The sequence below is a fragment of the Lagenorhynchus albirostris genome, chromosome X (assembly GCF_949774975.1).
Source record: "Lagenorhynchus albirostris chromosome X, mLagAlb1.1, whole genome shotgun sequence".
Classification (NCBI taxonomy): Eukaryota; Metazoa; Chordata; class Mammalia; order Artiodactyla; family Delphinidae; genus Lagenorhynchus; species Lagenorhynchus albirostris.
In genome coordinates this window covers 88,887,723-88,907,816 of record NC_083116.1, presented here as the reverse complement: position 1 = coordinate 88,907,816, position 20,094 = coordinate 88,887,723, and the positions used below count along the sequence as shown (strand labels likewise).

At 43.8% G+C, this 20,094-nt stretch overlaps 1 protein-coding gene across 1 annotated transcript; it reads left to right on the top strand.

Annotated features, from left to right (window-relative positions):
* Nucleotides 1-11,768: 11,768 nt before the first annotated feature.
* On the top strand, nucleotides 11,769-18,422 carry USP27X (ubiquitin specific peptidase 27 X-linked). Its single transcript, XM_060137348.1, has 4 exons — nucleotides 11,769-11,814; nucleotides 12,212-14,590; nucleotides 17,215-17,487; nucleotides 18,215-18,422. The coding sequence occupies exons 1-2, from the start codon at nucleotides 11,769-11,771 to the stop codon at nucleotides 14,482-14,484; spliced, it is 2,319 nt and encodes a 772-aa protein (XP_059993331.1). The 3' UTR covers nucleotides 14,485-14,590; nucleotides 17,215-17,487; nucleotides 18,215-18,422.
* The last annotated feature ends 1,672 nt before the right edge of the window (nucleotides 18,423-20,094 follow it).

Sequence of the window (20,094 nt, the reverse complement as noted above, 5' to 3'; positions counted from 1 at the left end):
AGGTTGCCCCTTTCCTGGTCCTCTGCCTAGAGAGAGCAGGCTTTTTTTCTTTGCCTTGTCTTTTCTTTTCCTTTCATTTCCTCTCCTTTTCTTTTCTTTTTTTCCTATACCCATTGATGTTTCCAGGTTTTCAGCTTCTCCAGCACCCAGCATAGGATATATGAAGCAAAACAAAACAGAACAAAACCTCAGGGAACTCACTGCTTTGTCATTCCTTGGGTTCTGAGTTCTAAAGCCAGTCTGCCTTCTTGTCTACTTTTCAGACTCTTTTTACGTTTGTTTTATAACCAGTGTCCAGGGTTTTAAACTGTACTTAGCAGGAGAAATAGGGAGAAGTACACCTACCACATCTTTCTAGAAACAGAAGTCTCACTCGTTTTTTTTTTTTTTCGGTACGCGGGCCTCTCACTGTTGTGGCCTCTCCCGTTGTGAAGCAGAGGCACCGGACGCGCAGGCTCAGCGGCCATGGCTCACGGGCCCAGCCGCTCCACGGCATGTGGGATCTTCCCGGACCGGGGCATGAACCCGTGTCCCCTGCATTGGCAGGAGGACTCTCAGCCACTGCGCCACCAGGGAAGCCCTCACTCGGTTTGTTTTTAAACTTCATTTTATTATGGAAAAATTTAAACATACACAAAGGTAGAGAAATTAGTAGAATGAATCCCCTTTACTCAGCTTCAACAATTTTCAATGTTTTGCCAATCATGTTTTATTTATTTTCTCCACCCCAAGGTTTGTTGCAGTCTTTTAACTCAAATCCTAGATATAATATTACCTCATTCAATGTGAGTGTGTATCTATAACAGAAAATAGTTTTTTTACATAACCACAATGCCATTATCACAATTTACTAATAATAACTCCTTAATGTAATTAAATACTAATTCATATTCAAATTTTCCTGATTGTTTCAAGAAGTATTTTTAAAATTGATTTGTTTCAAAATAGGACCCAAACCAAATGTAATGTTGCATTTGGTCATTATCTCTCTTAAGTCTTTTTTAAAAATCTTTAAATTTCCTAAGCTAGGCACAGAAAGACAAATACTACATGGTGTCACTTATATGTGGAATCTAAAAAAGCCCAACTCATATAGCTGAGAGTAGAAGGGTGGTTTCCAGGGGTTGGAGGGTGGGCGAATGGGGACATGTTGGTCAAAGTGTACAAAGTTTTAATTATGTAGGATGAATAAGTTCTGGGGATCTAATGTACAGCATGGTCACTGTAGTTAATAATGCTGTACTGTATACTTGAAATTTGCTAAGAGAGTAGATCTTAACTGTTTTCACCATTAAAAAAAGGTAACTATGTGAGGTGATGAACATGTTGATTAGCTTCATTGTGGTAATCATTTCACAATGTATACATATATCAAAACATCACATTGTACACCTTAATATATACATTTTTTATTTGTAAATTATACCTCAATAAAGCTAGAAAAGAATTTGTAAGTCTCCCATCTTTCTTTTCCTCATTCTCTGTTATTTTCAATTAAAAATACACTTTAATTTTTAGAGCAGTTTTAAGTTTACAGCAAAATTGAGTGAAAGGTACAGAAAATTTCCATATACCCCCGTCCCTCACATATGCATAACCTCCCCCATTATCAACAACCCCCACCAGAGTGGTACATTTGTTATAATTGATGAACTTACCTTGACACATCATGATCACCCAGAGTTCATAGTTTACATTAAGGTTCATTCTTGGTATTGTACACACTTTGGGTTTGGATAAATTTATAATGACATGTATCCACCATTATAGTATCATACAGAGTATTTTCAGTGCTCTAAAATCCTCTGTGCTCAGCCTATTCATTCCTACCTCTCCCTAACCCCTGGCAACCACTGATATTTTTACTGTCTCCATAGTTTTTCCTTTTCCAGGATGTCATGTAGTGGAATCATACAGTATTAGTTTACCTTGTAGTTGTTTTATTTAAACATTTATTGTTTTCCTCATCTTCTTTTAAATGCCATTTATCATTTAAAAATGGGTCATTTTTCCTATAAAAAATTCCACATTCTGGATTTTGCTGATTGTTTCTTAGTGGTGAGACTGAACTTGTTCTTCTATTTCCCATATTCACCATCAACTGGGAATTAGAGCTAGATACTTGATTAGATTTAGGTTCAGTTTTTATATTTTTGGCATCAATATATAATAGATGATGCTGTATGATTCCTACTGCATCACATCAGAAGGCACATAATATCTAGCTGTCCCACTCTTAGTGATGCTAAAATTGATCAGTGGGTTCAGGTGGTATCAACCTGATCCCTCCATTGTAAAGTTCCCCATCATCATTTGCCTAATCTTTCTTTTCAATCCATTCATGATCATTGCCCTAGATTAGTGGCTCTCAATCAGAGATGATTTTGTCCCCCAGGGGACATTTAACGATGTCTGAAGACATTTTTGATTGTCACAAGTGGGGTTGTGTGTGTGGTACTAATAGCATCTAGGGAGTAGGGACCAGAGATGCTGCTAAAAATCCTACAATGCATAGATAGTCCCCAAATAAGGAATTATCTGGCCCCAAATGTCAATAGCACTGGGGACGAGAAACCATGGCCTAGATTTATTATTTCACTAGGGATTATAAATAGTGATATAGTAATTCTATCATTCCTTCTGCATTTGCTATCTGGAATTATTGCATAAAGAAGAATATCATTAACTATGGGAAAGGTGGGATAAGTTCTTAATTTTTATCTTTATTAATTTTTGCAACAATAATTTGGTGCCCTAGCATCACCCAAGGGTGACCAATGTTTTTTTTTGGTTTTTGGTTTTTTAAAGTTATTTTTGGCTGCGTTGGGTCTTCATTGCTGCATGTGAGATTTCTCTAGTTGCGGCGAGTGGGGGCTACCCTTTATTGCAGTGCGCTGGCTTCTCATTGTAGCAGCTTCTCTTGTTGCGGAGCATGGGCTCTAGGCACGCAGGCTTCAGTAGTTGCAGCACGTGGGCTCAGTAGTTGTGGCTCATGGTCTCTAGAGCGCAGGCTCAGTAATAGTGGTGCATGGGCTTAGTCGCTCCGCGGCATGTGGGATCCTCCCTGAGCAGGGATTGAACCCATGTCCCCTGGACTGGCAGGCAGATTCTTAACCACTGCACCACCAGGGAAGTCCCACCAATGTTTTTTTAATGTCATTATGAACTCATATTTTATACATTTGATGGTTGATTAATTGCAGATTTTTTTATGCTCTAATTGTCCAATATAGGCAAATAGGAACTCCCCTTCATCTTGGATCCTGTGTTCTTTTGACATGACTACTTTAGTCTTTGCTATCTTCCTTGCTCTTTGACAAAAAAAGATGTCCCAGGATCATTTTGTACATTTCCTGTTAAATACCTATAAACAATTATTTCTTCAAGGAAGATTGGTTCCTTTTGGTAGGAAATGAGATTTAGAGACCACAATCTAGGCATTAAATATACACACTGCTAGTAGGTTGTCATTGCTGCTATATCTTTTCAGTGGACAGAGCTAGGAAATATTTATTTTTAGAAAGAGAAAAATAAATAAATCATAAGTTCATAATGTTTCTGTAAATATTTGTATTTCCTCATCTTTCTTACACAAAAGCTAACATACTACTGTATATATAATATTCTATACTTTGCTTTTTCCACTTAACAATATATCCCAAATATTACTCCTAAATATTATATAGAAATCTATCTCATTCCATAGTATTCCATTTCATTTTATTAAAATTTTTTTGCAGCTTTCCATTTTATGGCTCCACTATAATTTATTCAACTGGTTCCCTAGTGGTGGACATTTGTTTTCTCCCAGTCTTTTGTTATTTCACATAGTGTTGCCCTGTGCATATGTCATTTTGCACTTTGTGCATAGTGTTGCACTTTGTGCATAGTGTTGCCTCGTGTATGTGTCATTGTACTTTTGCTGGTGTATGTTTGGTTTAGATTCCTAGAAGTGGGACTACTGAGTCAAATAGTGAGTGCATATGTAATCTTGCTAGACATTGCTAAACTCCCCTCTATTGAGGTTATATAATTTTGTCTATATTGCTTTTTGTGGTTTTAAAAACGAATAATACTTACTTGCAACTAGTAGATAAATAGATCTTGGTGATCTAATGCACAGTGTAGTGAATATAGACAACAATATTGTATTATAATCATCAAACTTTCTAAGAGACTAGATCTTAATTATTCCAACCACAAGAAAGAAATGATAATTATGTGATGTGATAGAGGTGCTAACTATCTCTACAATGGCAATCCTATTACAATATATAAATGCATCAGATCAACACATTGTATACCTCAAATTGACACAATGTGGTATGTCAAATATATTTCAATAAAAATAAATGAAATAAATAAGAATTTAAAAAATAAAAATAGGAATAAGGTTTTGAAAAAGAGGAGAAAGTGTGATTAAGATTTTAAGTACCAGTTTTGGTACAATACTACAAGATCTACCTTTCCCACCCTTTGAACTTGAAAGAGACATTTAGAACAAGCACAGAAAGTCAGATTCCACACTTTGGTGAATAAAATGGGAGAATATGTTCTTCATTGTGCCTCTGTCTAAACTCAGACGCAGGGCCATGCTATATTCCACAGGGCCAACCTCCAGCACTGGAAACAGATTTTGGGATTCCAGTGTTTTTCTAAAAGGCAGAGGTAAGATAGGTGGTTGGCCAGATGTGCACCAGCATGCAGGAGGCTGTTCAGAGCCCATGTTATGAAGCAGAGAGGTAAGGAATCAAAAGTGTAAGTCATTGCAGCAACACGGATGGACCTAGAGATTATCATAACAGGTGAAGTAAGTCAGACAGAGAAAGACAAATATCATATCACTTATATGTGGCACCTAAAAAAAATGATACAAATGAACTGATTTACAAAGCAGAAATAGATTCACAGACATAGAAACCAAATTTATGGTTACCAGAGAGGAGAGGGCAGGGGGAGGGATAATTTAGGAGTTTGGGATTAGTAGATACAAACTCATACAAACTACTATATATAAAATAGATAAATAACAAGGACCTACTGTACAGCACGAGGAACTCTACACAATACCTCATAATAACCTATAATGGAAAAGAATCTGAGAAAATAATACATTATATATATATATAACTGAATCACTTTGCTGTATGCCTGAAACTAACACAACATTGTAAATCAACTATAAATCAATACAAAAAAAGAAAGAAAAAACATATAAGTCAAATGGGGCAGCAGTCTGAAGAGGTATAGTCAGAGTTGCTGAAGACTGAGGGAAGCTAAGAAACAGACTACTGGAAGCAATATGTGGTGAAAACTGGGAAAATGGCTGGTTAGCATATGATGTAGTATATAACCTACATCTTTGCTGTCATCCCTCACACGCCTGACTTTGCTCTCTCTATGAGCCTTTCCTTTCTTTCAGCCAACAAAAGGCCTGGGCCATTGGAATCACATGGGTGAGGCTACCCAGGGCTCTATGTGTGCTTGAAGAAGGCCTTAACTTCCATTCTCTGCCCCCTTCCACACCACTAGGCCTGCTGCTTCCTTTTGTAGGGCTTGCATCTCCCGGAAGCCTGTGGTGGATCCTGATGAGCCCATCACTTAGTTCCCTGGTTGCTGGTATGGCTCTGGGGATGCAGGGTGCAAGGCCCTGTCCTGCTACAACGATGAGCAGGGCTGCTGAGCTGGCTACCTTGGTCATTATGACCAGGCCAGGAGGCTGGCTATTCCTGAACTTAGGGCAGCTTGGCATGGCCCAAATGGGATGGGAAGAGCCCAGCTGACCAGCTCCCAGACCTAAGGGCCTTAGTGCTGAGTGAACTTGCCTTTTTCCCTTTCTTTAGCCCAGTGAAGACTTGCGGACCACTAGTGGGACGTCAGGGGCCTGGACAAAGTAGGTTTCGGATATCTTATTGTTGATGGTAGATATATTCTGAATGGGAACAGGTATAGAAGCAGAGAGTAAGCATGAGCAAATTCAAGGTACTTATTGTTTTTGTGCCTTGGTTTCATTTGTACAGTGAGAATAATATTGGGACCTACCTCATCAGGGTGTTATGAAGTTTAAATAACTTAGTAAAGTACTTATCAAATAGGTGTGCCTGTAGTATCAGAAACAATAAATGTTAGTTACTTTTACTTGATTATAATTATTGTATGTAAATCATAAATTATATCATGTCATTCCCTTGCTAACCCCCCCAATGATTCCCATCATAATTGGGATAATATTCAAATCCTATACAATGGTCTATGAGGCTGCAGGTGATCTTGTCCCTGCCTACATCTCTATACTCATCATCTTGTACCACTCTCCGTCTTCCAAATTCAAGCCAATCTGGCCATATTTTCATTTCTTAAAATCATCAAGCTTCTTGTCTCAGGACCTTGCACTTGCTCTACATGTTTATACTCAGAAAAACAAAACAATACAACAACAAAAAACGTGAGAAACTAAAAATCCAGAATCCATAAAGTTTGTGAATCTTGACTACATAATAATATTAAACACCATATGTTTAATATCACCAAATGAAATAAAATATAATAGTTAAATGATAATTGGGAAAATAAACATATGACAGCCAAAGGACTAATACCTAGTAATCTAAACTCTAGATTCCAACTGCTGGGTTTGAATCCCAGGTACATCATTTACTAGCTGTGTCACCTTGGGTTTCATTCAATCTCTCTATGCCTCAGTTTCCTCATCTGTAAAATGGGGATTTTAACAACACCTACTTCTTAATATTGTAGTGAGGGTTAAGCAATTTAGTAGAATGACTCTTGGTATACTTCAAGCATCATGTAAGTTTTACTTATTATTAGGGTTACTAAGAAGCCAAAAGAAAACTAGGCAAAGGATGTAAGCAGGCATTTCACACAAAAAAAGGTAATACAAAATAATCAATAAACCTGAAAATATGGTTGACTTCACTCATGATGAAAAGCATTAATTTGTTTATTTCACATGTATTTACATATGTTTTAAGTGCCAAAGAGGCATTGGGAATAGAATAGTGAACATCTTACTCTCATGGAGTTTACATTATAGTAATTGTGTGTGTGTGTGTGTGTGTGTGTGTAATATTTAATACATCATGTGGTAATAGTGTTTTGAAGAAAAATAAAGCAGGGATGGGGTATCATTTTATATAGAGGCCAAGGAAGGGCTCTGAGATAAGGTGATAGTTAAGCAGTGATCTGAAGAAGTGAGGGAGAAAGCCATGAGGATTTCTAGGGCTAGAGCTTTCCAAGCAGAGTGAACAATAAGGGCACAGGCTTGGAAGCAGGAGCCAGCTTAGCTTATTCAAGGAACAACAGTACGCATAGTTTGTTTGAGGCAAGGCTGAGTTGATAGAAAATGAAGTCTAAGAGACTGAGGCCAGATTCTACAGGGCTTTACAGAACAGGATAAGGACTTGGGACTTCACTAAGAGTGAAATGGAAAGCCTGCTCACTTGGGAAATGTATTCAGCTACGCATAACAGGAATCCAAATAACAAAGGCTTAAATAGGATGATGTTTCAAGTGTTATATTGATTCCAGGACACATCATTATTTGATGTACCAAGAAAGAGGAAAAAAATGCTGGCAAATATAATCCACAAGCTGTCATTCAAAGATTTCAGAGATGTTGAAGCATGAAGAGATGTACCTTTTAGAGTTGGTAACATACGGCATTTTTTTCTCATGTAAGATTAGGTCCTGAGGTAATCAGTTTTTTGGTTGCAAGATGGCTACTCAGCTATAGCCATTAAATCCTCATTTCCAGGAGGAAGAAGGAGAAATGAAGAAAGGGGAAATGCCTTTTATTCTTCCATATTAATTTTGTAAAATTCTCCTCCAAAAATCTCATTGGAATTTTTATTGGCATTGCCTTGGTTGTGTAGATCAACTTAGAGAGTGCTGCCTAATGTCCAGCATATAGTGCTAAGTTGCTGGTCCATACGTATATTACAGTCTCATTTATTTTTCATAAAAAGGATAAATGTATAAAACATGCTTGTATTTGCATAGAAAATTTCCCAAAGGATACATGACAAACTGTTAATAAGTGGTTATTTTAGGGGAATAGAACTGGGTTTGATTGGCAGGGGAGAGAGGGGCTTTAACTTTTCATGTTATGCCTTCTTTTATCCCCCTTTTAAAAACCACAAATATTGTATATATTACTATATATATATATACAATAATATATACAATGTATATATTATTTTATAATAACAAATATAAACCAGCAACCTTAAAAGTGGAGTGTGGGGCTTCCCTGGTGGCGCAGCGGTTGGGAGTCCGCCTGCCGATGCAGGTGACACGGGTTCGTGCCCCGGTCCGGGAGGATTCCGCATGCCGCGGAGCGGCTGGGCCCGTGAGCCATGGCCGCTGAGCCTGCGCGTCCGGAGCCTGTGCTCCGCAACGGGAGTAGGCCACAACGGTGAGAGGCCCGCGTACCGCAAGAAACAAAAACAAAAACAAAAACAAAACAAAACAAAACAAAAAAAAGTGGAGTGTGTATTACCCTGGGGCTATAGGACTTTCCAAGGGGTAAATAAGCACTTACAGTTTTAAGGGGATCGATTTCTACATCCTCAAATTTCATTTTCATATTTCCTAAAATTGATCTGCCAGAGAACACACTAGCCGTGGAAGAATCAAGCTGGATCTCTTTTTCCATCTCCCTTTTCACAATAGTCCTTTTTGCACTTTACAAAAGAAAAGCATATCTTTGAAAAAATCCTCAGGGAACCAGAGAGACAGTTCCAAACACTGCTGCCGATGGTGAAGAAACAAATTGCTCTAACAAATGAATATATTGGTATCAAATCCTTTTGCAATTCAGATGGCTTCCAGTAAAATTGAAAGCGAACCCAATGGAGCTGTCAGCTGGCTAATCATGAAAAATAATTTTGAAGGTAAATCATTGTGTAATTTCCCCCCATATATCTTCAAAGGAGTTCAAATACTTGAGTGATACTGCTAAAACAAAATATTCATTCCCATTTACTTATTTATATAAAAGAGGTTTCTGTGTGCTAACGTTTAACCAAAAAAAAGTAGGAAGAGAATTGATACTGAATCCTGCCTCACTCTAAAAATAAGCAATATTTATCTATGGATACACCAACCTTTAAAAAAAAAGACTTATCTATCTTTAGTAAATTTTTGTTTTTATGTTTAATAATTACCCATCAAAATTTGTAATATGTTTACAATTTTTTGTAATATGTTTACAATTTTTTTGATCTATCATATTGCAATACTAATTGTTATGATAACTTGAGCAAAAGTAAATTCTGAACAACACTTAGAGCTTTAGGATCACAGCAACATTTAAAAAGCATTTAAATAGCAGAATATACACATATTTTTGCTGCAGGGAAGTACGATAGGATAATCAATAAAATCATTTCAAGTGCAAAAATATATATTATAAAGATAAAATTCTATTAGAAGAATAAAATGGAATTGAGAATCCAGGGAGAAAAGGGAAAATGTACACCTTCTAACTATCAAAGAAGAGCTCGGTTATGAATTTTTAAAACATGACGGTGGCTCTCAAATCACTAACGTATTTAGGCTTCACTGCTTTCACGTAAAACTGTCACGTTTTGTTTGTGAATGTTAATATCTGTCAGAAATCACATTATGTGCAGCTTGACATTTTGGATGCAAAATTTGAGATGTCAACCTAAATGTGTGTGAAGGAGCACAACGTTAAAAAGTATTTTAGAGAGCATTTTGATATAAACCAAGTTTTATATAAATATACAAAACAAATATCAGAGGGAGCATCATATACTCTTTTGCCACCTTGTGGCCAGAGTTGTATTCAACCCTAGGTATGGCAGCTGTAATGAGGAGGGGGGTCTCTTCTTAGGTCAGTCCCTCTGGCTAGCCTTCAGTCAGGTCTTTGTGAGGCAGAGATGGTGGCATTCGCCCAGGACTGAATCCAGACCCATACAAGCACGAAGCATTGAAAGGATTATGCTGACCCCCCCACCCGCCCCCGCATGTGATTCAGAGCAAAAGCAACATGCAATCAGGAAAGGAATGTAAGGAAGTACAATAAAATTCTGACTTTTCCCATGAGGACTGTTTAAAAAAAATTGAATGTCAAACTGTTTCTGATATTCTTTTCTTGATTCTTTTGTTTTTGGTGTCTCTTCTCTGCTGGTGACCTAGACACTTCCTCAGTCTGCCTTTTGGGGAACCCAGCCCTGATTCTGGCCCTGGAGCAAGTGTGTTTGGTACAGCTCCTAGTACAACACCTGGTCTGGGTTGGAGCTGAATAGACATTTGTCGAGTGAGTGAATGATGGCAGAGTCGCCCCCTTCCATTCCAGAACATGCTGGACGTGGGGGCTTCTGCAGGAAGATGATCCGTAAAGCAGTCAGGTTGCCATGGTTAGTCTTCAGTGGCAGATAGCCTTGGGTGCACTGAGATGTTTAGGTCTCTTTGACGTCTGTTACTCTGTGGAGGTGGGATGAGAGTATCTCCTGTGCTTCCCCGCCTCCACCCTTGCAGGAGCAGGATTCCTTCAGTGGGTGCTCTAGTTGCAGTTCCTCTTGTTGCAGGCCAAAAAGGGCAGGCATTTATTGGAAGGATGCTGAAAGGGGAGGCACCAGGGCAGCTCTGGGGACCTCAGGTGTATGGGAACCAGCATCCTATCCTCCTTAGGGGCTCCTGATTCCTGACAACCACCTCCTGCTGCTGACCCCAGGAGGCATAGGCGCGTCCCCCTACCTGGAGGAAGGGGCCAGGTGGAGGGGTGATATCCAGCGCTAACCAGGGAGAACTCTGCCACAACGTAATCAGGCAGCACAGCCCCACGGGCCGGGCCGGGCAGTGCAGTGTGTACTGGGCCAAGGCCGGCTTTCACCAGGACTCAGGGGCCAGACTCTTCCTGGAACAGTCTCCCTGGCTCTCGAGCATGGGCTATCTGCTTCTCCTGAGCCTTGTGCTGACGCCTGCCCTGGGCTGCACTCCCTGGGACCAGCACCTGCGGTCGCTTCCCAACATCCCCCAGCTGCCCAAGACCTAAGCCGCTTGTCCTGGGCTCAGTCTTCGTGGGCCCCTTGGTGCTGCTGCCCACTGCCAGCAGCTCTCAGCGCAGCAGCGCTTCCCAGACGCGTGGCCGCCCACTCCCCCCACCGGTAGCTCCACAGATGGAAGCTGCTTCCCCGCCCCTCCCACCTGCTGCCCGACCCGGGTCTCTGCTACGGCTTGAGGGTCTTGGGACAGTGTCCTGTAGTTCAGGCCCCTCTCTCAGCTGTAGGGGAGATGCCAGCAGCAGGCATGGCCTTGTTGTGCCTTGTTCCTCCCACTGCTCCCGGGGCGGCTCAGCGTCTGCTGGGACAAAAGGCTGGCTGCCAAACCCTCAGCCCACCCTTGGCCTTGGGAGCCCGAGGAAGAGGTGAAGAGGAGGCGAGGAGCAGGCACAGACTGTGCAGAGCACCAATAAGATGGGCGTGGGACATGCCTCTTCGGGCCCGGTGGCCTTGGGAGCTCTACCCCTCTGGATCTGGGGTCCAGGCCTGTCCCAGAATGGAGCTGGGGCTTCATCCTTATGGGGCAGAGCAGAACCTAGGGTGGGCGGAGAGCCTGGGACAGGGATGGGGACACGCTCAGTCTCAAAGATGATGGCCTATCACAGCTTCTGCCAGCGCTCCTCAGGACCCGGCCTCTGGGGGCCCATTGCCCAGCCCCAGGGGCGTTTCTGGACTTGGCTACCCTTCCGTCCCTGGCCCCGCAGGGCTGGGGGAGGATACATGGATGAAGGGAAGGACGAGGAGAGGGGAGGAGACGATGAAGGGGGTCAGAGCAGCGATTGGAGCCGAGAACTGGAAGCGCCTTAAAGAGACTGCGCGGTCCCCGCCCCCCTTCCCGCCAGCCTCAATGAATTAGAGCTGTGTTTCCCAAACTTGCCTGATCATAAGAATCCTCTCGGGCCCTAGTTAAAGATACAGGTTCCGGAGCACGTCCCTTCGAGACTCTGATTCAGTGGGGCTGCGGGTGGAGCCAAGGAATCTGTAATTTTAACACGCTCCCCACGTGATTCTCGTGAACAAGCAAGTTTGGGAAATATTGAATTAAAGGAAACGGGGCCTGGCTGCCGAGCGGCCTCCGCTAGAGGGCTACGGCGGGAGGATTCCCGGGGGCGTCGCCTGCTTCCGCCGCCGCCTCCTTCAGTGAAAGTCCCTTTTGGTTCCAGCTGCCACAGCCACCGCGCTCCCTCAGGCCGGGCGGGGGACACCCCAGGTCTGCGTGGCCCCCGCGCCACCACGCCCAGTGGCCGCCCGATCCCTGCGAGCAGGGGGAGGAGCCGCCGCCAGTGGAGGCGGAGGAGCAGAGGAGGCGGAGACGGCGGAGACGGCGGAGAAGGCGGAGAGGAAGGTGGAGGCGGAGGCGAAGGTGGAGGGGAAGGTGGAGGCGGCGGGGAAGGTGGAGGCGGCGGGGAAGGTGGACGCCACCGAGAAGGTGGAGACGGCAGGGAAGGTGGACGCTGCCGGGAAGGTGGAGACGGCGGAGGGTCCGGGCCGCCGGGTAGAGCTCAAGCTGGAGCCCGAACCCGAACCCGAGCCGGCACGGGAGGCGGAGCAGGGGCCGAAGGGGGAACCGAAGCAGGAGCCAGAGGATGAGAACCTGGCGCGGAGCGGCGGTGGCGGCGGCAGCGACGAGGTTCCTCTCCCCACCCTTCCCTCCGACCCCCCGCGGCCCCCCGATCCCTCCCCGCGGCGCAGCCGTGCCCCCCGCCGCCGACCCCGGCCGCGGCCGCAGACCCGGCTCCGTACCCCGCCGCAGCCTAGGCCACGGCCCCCGCCCCGGCCCCGGCCCCGGCGCGGCCCTGGGGGCGGATGCCTGGATGTGGATTTCGCTGTGGGTCCACCAGGCTGTTCCCACGTGAACAGCTTTAAGGTGGGAGAGAACTGGAGGCAGGAACTGCGGGTGATCTACCAGTGCTTCGTCTGGTGTGGAACCCCAGAGACCAGGAAAAGCAAGGCAAAGTCGTGCATCTGCCATGTGTGCGGCACCCATTTGAACAGACTCCACTCTTGCCTTTCCTGTGTCTTCTTTGGCTGCTTCACAGAGAAACACATTCATGAGCACGCCGAGACAAAACAACACAACTTAGCTGTAGACCTTTATTACGGAGGTATATACTGCTTTATGTGTAAGGATTATGTATATGACAAAGACATTGAGCAAATTGCCAAAGAAGAGCAAGGGGAAGCTTTGAAATTACAAGCTTCCACCTCAACCGAGGTTTCTCACCAGCAGTGTTCAATGCCAGGCCTCAGTGAGAAATATCCAACCTGGGAGACAACCAAACCCGAGTTAGAACTGCTGGGCCACAACCCAAGGAGAAGAAGAATTACCTCCAGCTTTACCATCGGTTTAAGAGGACTAATCAATCTTGGCAACACGTGCTTTATGAACTGCATTGTCCAGGCCCTTACCCACACTCCGATCCTGAGAGATTTCTTCCTCTCCGACAGGCACAGATGTGAAATGCCAAGTCCCGAGTTGTGTCTGGTCTGTGAGATGTCTTCGCTTTTTCGGGAGTTGTATTCTGGAAATCCATCTCCTCACGTTCCCTATAAATTACTGCACCTGGTGTGGATACACGCACGGCATTTAGCAGGGTACAGGCAACAGGATGCCCATGAGTTCCTCATCGCAGCATTAGATGTCCTGCACAGGCACTGCAAAGGTGATGATGCCGGGAAGGCAGCCAACAATCCCAACCACTGTAACTGCATCATTGACCAAATCTTCACAGGTGGCCTGCAATCTGATGTTACCTGTCAAGCCTGCCATGGTGTCTCCACCACGATAGACCCATGCTGGGACATCAGTTTGGACTTGCCTGGCTCTTGCACCTCCTTCTGGCCTATGAGCCCAGGGAGGGAGGGCAGTGTGAATGGGGAAAGCCACATACCAGGAATCACCACCCTCACGGACTGCCTGCGAAGGTTTACGAGGCCAGAGCACTTAGGAAGCAGTGCCAAAATCAAGTGCGGTAGTTGCCAAAGCTACCAGGAATCTACCAAACAGCTCACAATGAATAAATTACCTGTCGTTGCCTGTTTTCATTTCAAACGGTTTGAACACTCAGCCAAACAGAGGCGCAAGATCACTACATACATATCCTTTCCTCTGGAGCTGGATATGACACCATTCATGGCCTCGAGTAAAGAGAGCAGGATGAATGGACAGTTGCAGTTGCCAACCAATAGTGGAAACGACGAGAATAAGTATTCCTTGTTTGCTGTGGTTAATCACCAAGGAACCTTGGAGAGTGGCCACTACACCAGCTTCATCCGGCACCACAAGGACCAGTGGTTCAAGTGTGATGATGCCGTCATCACCAAGGCCAGTATTAAGGACGTTCTGGACAGTGAAGGGTATTTACTGTTCTATCACAAACAGGTCCTGGAACATGAGTCAGAAAAAGTGAAAGAAGTGAATACACAAGCCTACTGAAGTGACACACAGACCTACCTACCTGTAATGGAAGATGACAGCACCCATACTACAACTGGCATTGAGATTTAAAGGACCTACTTGCATGGCCCACGGGCCTGACAGAGTAAGAATTGAACAGTTCCCAGTGTCTAAAAGTCCTGATTGGAAGAGAAATAGAAGGGGCGGGAGAAGAGGCTCTAGTCTAAGCAGTCATTTAAAGGAAGATTAAATGGCAGGATGCTCTGGGTGGGGAAGGCAGGAGCAGGGAAATCCTGACACTGGTACATATCCTATATTCCTCCAAAAGATTGTGTGGGAAAGTGTGGGGTGGGAGGGGGGTGGTGTGGGGGGGGGTGTGTGCCCTTGTAACCATAAAACATCTTTCTCCATGGGTGTTTCAGCTTCAACTGACCAATCACATAACAGTTATATGTCTGGGGGGAAAAAGGAAAAGTTCATACAAATGTAGCCCATTACATATATGGGTATGAAAGCGGAAAAGTGGAGGAGGCAGGGATATCTCATTGACAAACACCTTTGCCAGTTTCTTTGTATTCGTGATTTTTTGTGCTATTAAATGCAGTATTAAACAAAGAAAAGCCCACATGGGCCTGTGAAACAAGAAAGAAGGGGGCTTTTGTATAAGGGGAGCAATTGCTCCAAAGGTAGAGAAGACAAGAGACACTGTAAGATAAGCAACCAACACAGACAGGCCTCAGCTAAGAGTATAGTGTGTGAGTGTTTTTTTTTTTAAAGCTGTATGATATACTTGAGCAAATCAATGAACCTCTTTGCGATTGTTTTCTCATCTGTACAATGCAGATAATTCCTACCTTAAAGGGTTACTGTTAAAGATTAAAGGATATAAAATGTGTCAAAGTATAAAGTAAAAAGGCTTGGAACTTTGTAGGGGCTCAGTAAGTGTTCGTTGGATCTGAAACTTCTTTGGACCAGGACCAGAATGCATTAGAGGTGAGGGTCAGCCCTACCTGAGACCCATGGACAGAAGGGACACACATTGTGTCACATGTAGACACACACACACACACACACACACACACACTCTTATAACTCCCTCCCTAGTACTGTCTACTTGGAGCCCCAAGGCAGTGGATCCCACTATTTTCCCTGTGTACAGGGCATCCCAGTCGGTTCCACACCTGGGACTGGGGGGAGAACCACAGCTGTCCCCCCAAAGTCATCATTCTGTCCATTTGGAAAACTGTCATGTTGTTATCATGACTCAGCACCCCAGTGATGGGACTCAGGGCCAGTAGACTGACAGGCTTCCACGTGAGGGTGTTGGTGGTCTTTGCCCTCCAAAAGCATTATGGGCATAGCTATGTTCACCTACAGGCATAGATCAGGAGAAAGACTGTTTTCCAAAGCTCACTGGTCCATCAGCCCAGAGGTAGTGGGGGAGTGGCATGTTGGCCTCCTCTCTTGATTCTCACGGAGGGCAGAGTGGCCTGTGGAGGGCTAAGCTCAAACAGATGGGATGTGCCCAGGATGGGTTAAGCACTGGTGGTGGTTCCTTCTTTTCTCCTCAGCATCAGATACAAAAGGACCTAGTACCTAGAAAATCCTGAGGGGGAGGAGGGGAACTGAATGTTTCAGACCCATGGGGCTTGGATTCACTGGCTCTGGTAAGAGGCTGGGCTCCCCCAGGGCTCCCCAAGTCTACTTCATGGTCAGCTCATTTGGAAATATATATTTATTTGTGTGGTTGTGGATGCATCCCCCGCTAGCTCATAGGCATTTTTAGGACAGGGGTTTTGTCCCCTCTTGTACCCCGGGCTATGTCCTCAGCCCCTAGCACAGACCCTGGCACATAGTATTTGAAACATTTTCCAGATGGATGAATTAACCGAATCACCTTCCTTTCATAACCAAATTTTCATCATCCCCCCACCCCAAGGCTCATAATCCTCAGGAGAAAATGTAAAAAGTGTTATTTTTGATATCTTGTAGGCTGGGGGAGAGCAAGAGGTAAGTGGCCTCAGGTGCCACTTGGCACCTTCATGCAGGTATCTGACTCCCCTTTGGGATGTGCAGGAGCCCTGCCTGGGAAGACCGCCATGTCCTCCTTCCTCATCTCTGCCACAGGAAGAGTTCAGTCGGGCATGTGCCACCAGATCCTGACTGCTTGCACAGATGCTGTCTTTTACATTTGTAAAACGTTTTCATTTGGAAATAATTTCAAACTTACAGGAAAGTTTCAAAAAAACCAAATAGTATAAAGAACAGATTTACCTATTGCTAACATTTTACCCCATTTGCTTTATCGTTTGCATGTATGCACTCCCGTGTGTGTGTGTGTGTCTGTGTGTGTGTGTGTGTGTGTGTGTGTGTGTGTGTGTTTGGACCGACTGAGGACAGATAACATCATGGCCCTTTATGCCCGAGTACCTCAGTGTGCACTTCCTAAGAATAGGCATGTTCCCTACATCACAGTATAGTTAACAGCTTCAGTAAGTTAAACATTGGTATAATACTATTGTTTACCATTTGTACTCCAGTTTTGTCTGGTGACCCAATAATGTCCTTAATAGCATTTTTCCTCTTCATCACAGGATCTGGTCCAGGATGAGGTATTGCTTTTAGCTGTCATGTCTCTTTAGCCTCCTTTAATCAGGAATATTTTCACAGCCTTTCTGCATCTTGTATGGCATTAGCATTTTTAATAGAATATTCTTCATTTTGGGTTTGTCTGATACAGAAACTGTCTTTTAAATACCCTGTACTCAGGAATAGTTCTAAGAGATATGAATGGCGCGAGACTGCTGAAGCTGATCTCCCTGTCTCCACCAGAGGGAGCAGCTGTACCTGGCAGTTCCTGATTGAAGCATTCACCTCTGTCTGGAAAACACCATTGTCCCTCAGCAACAGGGGAGCCATTCAAGCCCAGCCCTATGCCCCTACCCATCACCAACCCCCAAATTGAGCCATGGAGTGTAACAGCAGCAGGGCCTGCTTTCAGATCACATCACTGTGGGAACCAGGGCATCATGTATTTGGCAGGTATGTGGTACCTTGAGCTCAAATGCCATTCAGGCATGTTTGAGCATGTCTTGTACATGGGCGGGCACCTCCATGGTTGGGGCCTTTAGGGGGATCAGGAGGTAGCACCCTTGGCACCTTCATCAATATTCCCATGGTGGGCACAGCAGCAGTGGGGTGGCAGGGAGGGCGTAAATACTCCTGAAGGAGCTTCATGGGCAAAGCACATAAAAGTGGGGCCCAGAATAAGTGAGGAAGAACATGGGAGATGCCCAAAACAGATTGGTTTGTGACATACTGGGGACTTTCAGACACAATTGGGCTATTTTACATGGGGGTTGGAATTCCTGTGTGAGCAGATGTGGGCAAGAGCTGGTGAAATTTAAGCTAGTTCTTTAACTGAGACTCTCTACTTCCACAAGCTGATAAAGCCAGGGAAACCCAGTTCATATGTAGGTTTATGATCTGGGCCCAGAAGGGTACAGGCAAAAGATGGGTGCTCACAATTGGGGGCCTTATCCACCCATAGAGCTCAGGATGAGGGACCAAACAATGGGGTACTTACCTTTTACCCACTACACATGCTTCCCACAGTTTCTTGGCCTAAGAAATTGGAAATCCAATTTCCAATTGGATTTGGAAATCCAGAACCCTATCACTTCCCATTTCCTGGAGTAGCCAGGTGCTAAAACTTACTCTGGCCTATAGTTCACATTTGGTAACTGCCTCACTTCTTCCCCATCCACAGGGAATCCTGATCAGGGATGCCATCAACCAAGAGGTCTTTTCCAATCAAGAAAAAGCACTGTATAGCACATAGAATTCGACTCAACACACTGTAATCACTGTAAGAGAATATATAAGACTGGTAAGAATATGGAAAAGAATATATATATGTCTCTCTGTAAGTGAATCAAGTGGATGTACACCAGAAAGACACAGCATTGTAAATCAGCTTTACTCCGCTATAAAAATAAAGATAAATTACAAACAAACAAACAAACAAAAATGGACCCCATACTACTCATTGTCATAACGCAATAGACCTGGTGCCAGGAACCTATGTTTGCACCAAATGTGTATTTCACACCCAGAAGCAAAGGCCCTGGTCCTCTGAGAGTATGTATCCGAGCACCCACAGTAGTGTGTCATTTACACACTGACCTTCCCCTGCAGGTGACCTAATGCTACTTTTAAACTCTTGCATTGAAGCATATCAAATATACAGGAAATACACATATCATCAGGGTACAACTTCATGAATTTCTACAAAATGAACACACCTCTGTAAACAGCACTCAGATCAAGAAATAGAACATTACCCATAAGTCAGGCCCCCTTTCTGCTTCCTTATAGTCAATAACCCCGAAGGGTAATCCCTATTCTGACTTTTTTCACTGTAGATCAGTGTTGCCTTTAAAGTGCCATCTATAAAAGGAACTGTTCAGTATGTACACTTTTGTGTCTGGCTTCTTTTGCTCAACATTATTTTATGAGCTTCCGATCTGAAGTCTTGTTGTCAAGAAAAATTATGTAGAGTGTCATTATTTCTGCCTAATGAACTAAAAGTAAGGGTTTCCTACTCTTCCTAGTGATTTCTCACTTATTGAACCAATTCAAAGGGACCCAGGCCATTGCAAAGTTGGACCTTGAGAGGGTCTTTAATCACCTTCATGTACAAGAAAACAGTGGATGGAAAACAGCCTGCCAGATAAGTTTGGGCTTATTTAGGCACCCAGAAATGTTAATTTTGGGCAAATACTCCAACCCTGTTCCAATAGCTCCTGAATAGGCTACTCTATTCTAGTGAGGCCTCAAACTTAAACGTGCGTCAGAATCACCTAGAGGGCTTGTTAACATGCAGATGGCTGGGTCCCACCCCCAGAGTTTCTGATTTCAGTAGTCCTGGGATGGGGGCAGTATTGAGAATTTGCATTTCAAACACATTTCCAGTTGATGCTCATGCTTCTGGCTCTGGGACCACACTCTGAGGACCACATTCAATTTCTTTTCACACTGTGGTACTTGGTGCCCAAGGAATCTATGAAGATGGCCCTGGAGAACACCTTGGGGAGCTAGAGGAGGGGCAAATTGGTGAGAATCAGGAACTCTGAAATATAAAATCAATAAGAGGGAGTTATTGATTTTATATTTGGGGGTTCCAAGTAATATCTGAAGAAAGAGTTCTGCTACTAAAATTTTGTGAAGTTGAAAATCACTCTGCTAAGGAACTTTAGACCCCAGGGGAGTGATGTATTTAAACTACATAGGTGGTATATCCAGAGAATGATCCAACATGCTACAGAGACCTGGCCTCATATGTACCCTTAATCTACATGGTCCTGAGGGGGACTTAATTTCCTTGGAACTCAGAGAAGTGCATATTTATGAGGATGGATGTGATAAGAGAAAATGCTTAAGTATAACTACAGTGCAAAATCATATGTATAAAGTATGATTTTCTTCTGGCAATATAGCACACTAAGACGACATGAATAGCGCCCCCCTCAACTACAAACACATAATAACACTAGATAAACTGTAACAAAAATTTTAACTTATAGCTGAGCTTAAAAAAACAAAAGGTAAAATTCCCAGAGAAAAAAGAAAGAGCCAGTCTAGTAATTG

Excerpts from the sequence above, each read along its gene's own strand:
- USP27X (XM_060137348.1), top strand. The coding sequence starts at position 11,769 with ATGGATGAAGGGAAGGACGAGGAGAGGGGAGGAGACGATGAAGGGG. Across the intron at positions 11,815-12,211 it reads GGGAGGAGACGATGAAGGGG|CTGCCACAGCCACCGCGCTC; the intron begins GTCAGAGCAGCG and ends TTTTGGTTCCAG.